The 8,415-nt window shown below is 45.7% G+C and overlaps 1 protein-coding gene across 1 annotated transcript; it reads right to left on the bottom strand.

Annotated features, from left to right (window-relative positions):
• Positions 1-2,066: 2,066 nt before the first annotated feature.
• LOC120903731 (rac GTPase-activating protein 1) lies at positions 2,067-4,815 on the bottom strand. Its single transcript, XM_040313329.1, has one exon. The coding sequence runs from the start codon at positions 4,721-4,723 to the stop codon at positions 2,774-2,776; it is 1,950 nt and encodes a 649-aa protein (XP_040169263.1). The 5' UTR covers positions 4,724-4,815; the 3' UTR covers positions 2,067-2,773.
• Between the last annotated feature and the right edge of the window lie 3,600 nt (positions 4,816-8,415).

Here is an 8,415-nt window from a genome sequence, read left to right on the forward strand (position 1 = left end):
GGACGTTAAAGGTAGAAATTCTTGATCTTCTTATGCTAACTTAAGTCATCATACTAGACCACTGGCAATAGTTTGGAGATGAAATTGATTACAAAGATCTATCGTCCACAACTTTTGCCTAAATAATAGTGCCCTAGAGTGCACTTAAAGGCTCACTAGAGTTAAATGCAGCTGGTCATGTCATTCATCCGACACCGGACAATCACTCTAATCTGTCTTTGAGGAATTGAGAAATTTTGAAGAATCTAGTGAATGATGGTCAGTCTTGCTTGTGAACTGGAATCCAAGACATTTCACGTAGTCCTGCCTCGTAGGATCCATAGACCATCGACTCTTCCTGAAGTCCAAAAAGCCGTTAATCTATTCAAACAATATACGAATTTCCTGGACGAAACTATACTCTCCTAAGTCATCCAAGACCGTCCCACACCCTGATATCATGTTAATATGGATTCATTTGACAAACAAGTACAAGTGATACAATGTTAAAATTAAATTCGATAACTACAAGATACATGGCTAATTCTAGTATCCTATAATGTGTGAAAATGTCCTTCAAGGTGTGATAACCTGACCAAGGTGGATGGCGGCAGAGATTCATTCACCCGACACACCCGTGGGACACACCGAAAGGATAACAATCCGATCTAAGCCCTTGAAGGGGAGGGTATCTGCACTTGTTCCCCGAATATCGCATTTTCGTGTGCCTCGGTTTGGGATGAAGGGATAATTAATTTATCAAACGTGTCGATTGCCCCGTTGAAGTCCCACTGCTGCTGCTGTATAAACCCTCCCACGTCTAATTTAACCATTGATGAATCGTAAATAGGACTTCATTCAGTGGACGAAAGTTATCGGATGGCGTAATGAGGGAAGAAAAAAAGAACATACATACACACACCCAACACATATCCAAATTGGGACCGGCCACTGCTACATGTGGCGGACGAAACACGGTGGCCCAAAGTTAGTGCCAAAGTGACGAATTAGCTTTGCAGCATTCCTCCGGTTGCCGCTAATTAAGGACATACGTAATTAAATTAGACCAAGTATCCTTTCCCAATCCTTCCGCATCGTCCACGTGCCACCAATGCCAATGCCTATCTGTGTTTGGGCAAACCGGACTCGCACCGTGTCTCGCCGTCTTCCGCTCGCAAACGGAACGGAGAAACCCCGGAGCAAAAAACCGTTCTATTTCCAATTTCATCAAAAATTTATCACTTGTGGGACGACGACTCCGCTGCGTAAGTAATTCTTCGGCCCACAATCTATACCAGTTGTGGATGGGGAGGGTGACATCGAGAGCCATGGCACGCACACACACACTGTTTAGGAACTTTGTTCCGTCTGTGGGGAAAGGAAAATGATTCTTTGACCGGCCAACCGGGTGTGGTGGTGCTGTGGTGTCTATTGAACCGTGGAAGTTGTTGATGAAAACAAATTGAATCATATCCCGCTGAGATTATATTCTTCTAATTTAGCCAATCTTCTCTTTTGCTCCGGGGGACAACAGAGAGCTGGCAAAGGTTCGCTGCTATTGGTCGATCAATTGTAGTTTTTTCACTTTTTCTCTTTTCTGCCGGACGCTTGGGAAGCTTGTGTCGACAGGATATCAAATTGGAACGTTCCAAGGATCAAATACCACGTAGGAATTAAAAAAACGAACGAACGAACGAACGGCCGGTGGTCATCGCCATAGAATGTTGGCGATTGTTCGTCGTGTGTCCTTGGACGAATGATGATAAAACGATCTCGAAGTGCTGCTAAAGGAAAAAGGAGTAATAATTCGAAACGTATCGAGGAAATTAATCAAACTCTTTTACGACACACGAGTGATCGCTGTTTGGCTTTTGAGGGTTATCAAGGGCAAGTCGATGGGTAGGGATGGCAGAACCAGTGTCAGTGGTTGAATGATGATTAATTTTTCAAGTTGAAGTTAAGTGAGTTCTTCTGAGTTTCTATACTCTCTAGGGATGGTAGACCTCATGTACAAAGGTTTTAGGCTATTTTGTTAAACTATATGTTGGACATTTTCTGTAATATTGCGAATTATTCAAAGTATTTCATAGAAAAATGTATATTTTTATGCATACAATGTTTAACGCTAGAAAGTACATTTCATTCAACTTGATAAATTGCTTCTATCATAAGTCATATAGGTCTCGAAAAGGCTTTTAAGGGTTTTAGTATAATTTTTGGTAGAAAAATTGTGTTAATCAGTACACACAAAAGTAAAGCAAAGAATAAAATATCATACTAACTAACAAAACTGCAATTTGAAGCATGATTGTGATCTTGAGAGACGTTGAAATTAGCAGAGTTTTGTTAACTTTCACATGTTTGCTTCATTTTCAATAAGAATGCCGTTTAAAAACTGTTCTGTTTGCTCACAATATATCGTATTTGGTGTGCATACGGTTCTATGTACTACGGCGAATTACCTAATTCCTAAAAACGACCCCAAAATTAGGCGATGCATCGTGTAGGTTCAATGTTTTCCTATTTCTCAAATTCGCTAATCTCTTCGAACTGGTGATATATTGGACTGAAGTGTTAAATTGCTCATTCGATTACATCCCTTTCGGTTTGTTGTGGTTAGTGAATTGCTTTCTTTTTTATTAATCAAAAATGTGGATGGAACAACAAGTTTATACACCCTCGATCGGGGATAAGAGGAAAGTACAGAGAATAATGGTTCATCATTAACTATATAATAAAGGTTAATTTAAGTAACTTTATAACTAAGCCCGTGCGGCGCGGTCGCTCGCTTTGATTAATCTTTCGACGTCTTATACGGCGGTGTCGCATAATACTTCCTGTCCTTGCGCGGTCGGCGCAATATCGGCGTCTCCATGCGCCGATCCTTCGACAGCGACTGCATCATCAGATCGCCCGCACCACCGCGCCTCGGCGTCGGTGCGCCCATGTTGCTGCCCCCGTCGCCACCCTGGTCGACCGGCTGCAGCATGATGAACTGGCTCCAGTAGTCGGTGGAGATGTGCAGCATCGCCTGCACGATGCTAAACTGGACGTACGTTTCCGCACACATCTCGTTCATGTCCAGATCGGCCCGGGTGTAGCCGACGATCGTTGGGGCGAACACGCGCGCCAGATTGTCGATCGGCATCTTGGCCGCCTCCGATTGGGCGACGCGCTGGAAGTGAAGCATCAGGAAGGCAAGCGTGTCGCGGTTCGGCGCCGGCAGACGCTCGATCAGCTGACAGAGCTGTTGCCGCATGCGCTGGCCACCGTTGGGGCTGGTGGCGCCAGACACGGCGCTGCTAAACTCGCCCAGTAGCGCGTTCGGGATGAGCGGTTCGCGCAGCGTGCGCAAAAAGTCCTTGATGCAGCTGCACAGCACGTTCACGTCGATCTGGCCGAGCGTCGGGATGGTTTTGCCGTGCAGGAACTTTTCCTTCAGCGCACGCACCTCCCGCTCCGAGCCGGACAGCCGGTACAGACCGACCTCGGTCAGGCCGCGGTTTTCGATCTCGCTCACGCAGTGCACGATCAGTGCCGGGATGCGCGGGCTGGACGAGGGACAGTAATCGTCGAGACAGCTGATGGCACCGGCAGCTTGCGGTGTCTGCGGGCCACCGTTGGGCGTGGCTGTGCTGGCTGTGCCGCGACGTCCGTTCTTCGTTTGCGACTGCGGTACGCACGGGAACGATATCTTTTCGCGACAGTACGCATGGAACATGGCCTTACATTCGCGGCACCGCAGACTGCTGTTGCCGAAGCGAATGCGCTGCTGGCACTGGTTGCACGTAACCGAGCTGATGAGGGTACGGCTGACGAGGTCGTGCTGGCGCTGGATGACCGTCCTCATGGGCTCGTGGTGCTTTTCCGGCGCCGTTGGTGTTGCAGCCGTCGGTACGTTCACGACCGTTGCGGCGGTCGAGTTGGACGACGCGCAGCTCGTCACGACCGCAGGCTGTCTTTGCGGTGCCATCGTGCGGAAGGTCGATTCGGCCTGTATCGGTCCACCGTCCGGTCCGGTCGGTACCGTTACCTTGGCGTGTGCGATAATCTCACCCTCCGTGCGCGGTTCCATCGTGTTCGCTGTCGTGCTGATTTCCATCACGCGCTTTGTTGGCTCCTGTGGCATCTTGAAGCTGGCGTTGTTGTTGTACGACGGACGGTGCTTCTTCCACGATTTGCGCTTCGCCTGCAGTTTCAGCGGCTCCAGGAAGTCGTCCTCCGATTGCGTCAGCGACAGGTCCACCAGGAACGACCCGGTGGAGTTGATATCGTTGTCCACGCCCCCGCCTCCTCCTCCTCCGCCGCCCGTCATTTCACGGTCATCGTGCCCGGCGTGGCGCGATCGGCGCCTCGGTTCCGTCGCAAACACGGCCAACTGTTCGCGCGTCTCGTCCCGCAGCGTCTGCTCGTTCCGCACGATCTCGCACACGGCCATCATCTTGCGCTCCATCGTGTCGCGCTCGTGTTCCGCGTGCCGGCGGGCCTTCGTTTCCGTCTCGAGCAGCTTGCGGGCGTGGAACAGCTTCGACTCGAGGTTGGTAATGCTGCGCAGCGCATTGTCCAACTCGCGCTGCAGGCGCTTGGCTTCCTCGATCGACTTCAGCCACTGCATCCGGCACTCGTCCTGCAGCTGGACGAAGCGCAGAAACTCCACCTCGGCCGTCCCGTCCAGCAGCACATCGCACGAACGTCGAAGCTCATCGAATTGAGCCACCAGAGACAACTCCATCACTACAACCATCGGTGCACCACCATTCGGTGGGTGATTTTCCGTTATGAATACAAAACTTACGGGGAACGCGTCCTTCTGACGGGACGGACAGCACACACAATGGCACGGAAGCGGCCGCTCGTTTCGAATATTTAGCCGCCGCCGCCGACCGTTACGGAGCCGTGTTGACGGTTGGTGTAGCTGTCAAACGGGCCGATCAGCTGTCAACGCCGGAGCAGGCGGCTGTGAATGATCGCGTTGCGGTGGTATCCTACCCCTCGTGTCGTGAACGTTGTTTTTGAATTATTTTCAAATGTTTTTACGAATTTAACAGTTGAAAATCTTCTGTTCTTATGATTATCGTTTATTTTATACATTTTTATCTGAGTTATTTAATTTTTAAAAGAATAAACTAAAAAAGCCTTTTGTTTGGTTAAAAGTTAATAAGCCGTTAAATTTGAATTTTAACCAATGTCAGTTATATTCGTTTTTCCAAAAAGTGTTTCTGAAAGCGAATGCAACCAGAACGATTTTTGTTCTTTTAACGTTATAAGCTCATTTGTTGGAAAATAAATCCAATTAGAAGGTTTTTATCTAATGATAATAACGTTAAACCTGTTCGTAAGCTGAAGAAAAGCTTTAAAACTCCCTCTTCTATTATATTGTAACCATTAAGCCATGCCCACGTTGCTGTTCCACTCGAACACTAAGGGCCTGTCGTAGCTTGTTAGTTCTCAAAGAGCATTATTGCTGTGTACTTGGTTATCCCACACACAGCAAGAACGAACCCATATACGTGGTGCAACAGCAACAACATTTGCCCAGAAAAATGCACTTCTCCGTGAAGGGTTGGACCTGTTGTTGCAAGTGAAAGTTCTCGCAAGAGAGTGTGATGAAAAACTACTATCATCGACACGTCGTAAAACATCGACAAAAGCCCGTAAAGCACTTATCCAATGATGGTAGGTCGTAAAAAAAATACACGTAGTACCGCGTAACCCAATCCAAACAGGGGGTTGAAAGGAAGTGTGGATAGTTTTACGATCGAACGCTTTTAAACGAGCTCTGGCACGACTTAGGTAGAAGGGATGGAGTGTGGTTCGCTCTTTTTTCTGTATAGAACCTCACATACTCTCGACCATAGTTTTAGAATGTTCCAACGAAGTAGTAAAGCGTTTGAACGCTTTTACACTACAACGCAGCATGTTTTACAGAGGAAAAGTGTGAGCTGTGAGTGAAGAGGGTTAAAAAATGACTCTACAAATATGTTTGCAGTACATTTCTTTGCATAAAAAGAGTCAAATCTCAACACAAGCACCCCGACGACGGTGTGAAGTCTTCTGGGGAGGAAATTGTTGGAGCAATGTTTGGCCATGCCCGACCGGATAGGGAGAAGAAATTAATAGCATAATTATATTCTGCTCTTACACTGCACTGCTTGCCAGTAAGCGTTCCTCATCCGTCACGGGGACAGTTGGCTTCATTAGGCACAATTAATCGTACGGCAAGAAACGTGCCTAGCAGCGAGATTGGTCACGATGGTCCCCCAGGAATCCCATCATCATCATCATCATCGTCGTCATCTTCGTGGTCAGCTTTATCGCTATTACCTTTGCTTGCCGGCTAGGGCAAGAAAATATTTATTTTTGAGGGTAAAAGTTCCACCAGCTCTCTTCGTTGGCTCGAGGGGCGACATCGGGGTTCTGGTTGACCATCCGGCGGCGGCTGACGGGCGAATGGGTGGGCAAAAAATGATTCTTATTTTTCACCCAGAACTTGGCACTTGGAGGCACTTTAGCGCGTAGAAAGTAACAAACGAGCTATTTGTTCGTTTGTTCTGTTTTGATGAATTGCGAAAGAAGAAGGTTCACGCAAACAGACACGCTTGGTGGCCTTTTAAAAAAAAACCCAGACTGGAGCAAAATTGGTTTTATGGATTTTTTTGTTGGTTTCTTTTAATCTGACAGGGGATTTTATGCGCGTGTTAAAATATGTTTTGGTTTTAGATGCCTTGCATTATTTATATCAAACAAATGGTTCTAAAAAGCTTCAAGCTGTCTTTACTATTTATAGCATCTAATAAAACACGAATTCGACCAATTTTTACGGCTTAGAAAAAGGTTCACAGAATAAAACACGAAAAACGATGCAACGACGCTATCGATACGCGTTTGATGTGTTTGATTTGATTAGGCACTTAGCATTGGAGGATATGGGGCTCAATCTCAATCCCGATTGAATGCTTCTGTGCCACCCAGGTGCTCTACAAGGTGTTTGAAGAGATAAAACTGTTGATATTACACATAGCGCCCATGACCCATGAGGGTTATTTTTGTGTGATTTTAAAGGCAACCCTTACCTTTAAATGACATATGATCTGACCCTTCTTAAATGGAATGCCGAAAAACGCGAATCTTTAAAAAAGATTTTATATCAGGCAATAAGGCCGAAGTCGTTCCTTCTGAATAAAAGAAGAAAGAATTTATGTTTCAATAATGAAGGAATTTGTCTCATGCTGGAGAAGGATATAAGTAAAAAGTGATTGAATACGTTTTTCACCCTAAAAATTTGCGTAAAAATATTGATGGCTATTGTTCTGCTACAATTTCTGTAATGCACGAATACCAATTGACATCTCTGGCACAATTGAATCTTTAATAACACTTTTCTCCTATTTATGATGCTTTAAAAGCGTACCTTTAATAAAAAATAACCTCAACAAGGGTCAAAAACATTCGCACCAATGTACCATTAAGCAGCTTTTTTCTCAATTGCCTTCCCATTTAAAATAACCGGAAAAAATCACCAACCTTGAACGGGTCAAAGTTAAAAGCTGTTAAAAGTTTTCCCCTTTCTCCCGTTTTGTGCCACCCAGACGCGTGTTTGATGCAAAGTTGCAGCTTCCGAAACGACGGCGCCAGATTGAACCAGCGATTATAGGGTCACCGGGTGTATAAAGAGAGTGCAAATCGTTACCCTGTTTCGTTGAACCTTGACATAAATACAGCCTCTGCAGTGTGGCACGGCTGCGCCATATGGGCTCAGGTAGTACGGCCGTACGGCACGAGACACTGCTGGGAATGCATTTTAATAGGCTCGTGTGCACGGGTGCAGGCTTTAATGTAGCTAGCTGTTGGGTTGGTTTTGTTGTGGTGGATTTACCTCCATTCTGGCTGCACTGCTAGATGGGACAAATCCGGCAAACGAGTTGTTGAATTTTTTGAATGAATCGGGGAAAAATAAGATTTTTACCCAACTCAAATTTTACCTCCCATCAGGTCTAATCATAACAATACATATAGCTAGGTACAATAATATATTTTTGCTATTTTATGATTTCAAAAAGAGAGCGAATCGAATAGATGAGCCTTTATACCTGTCGCCATTATAGTTATTCTGTATCAGTTGAAACATAACTAGTCAAAGAATGTACCAAAACAAGTTCTTTACAAAGCGACAAATTAGCTAAAAAAACTCCATTAATCAGTACAGATTGTATAAACATTTCCTCAACGCCATTAAGGTCTGGCGATGCAAAGCTACAAGTGATACAAAGTGTTACAAGATTATTGAAAACAAAAAGACCACCACGAACACAACACACCCACTTGCTTGGTTACTCGTTGCTTGCTCCTTTGAACCGTACAACGGATCCACCATGGTACCACCACCATTATCTACTTTGTGTAATTTGGACCGTCAATTGTGTCTTTGTGCCTTAA

The sequence above is a fragment of the Anopheles arabiensis genome, chromosome 3 (assembly GCF_016920715.1).
Source record: "Anopheles arabiensis isolate DONGOLA chromosome 3, AaraD3, whole genome shotgun sequence".
Lineage (NCBI taxonomy): Eukaryota > Metazoa > Arthropoda > Insecta > Diptera > Culicidae > Anopheles > Anopheles arabiensis.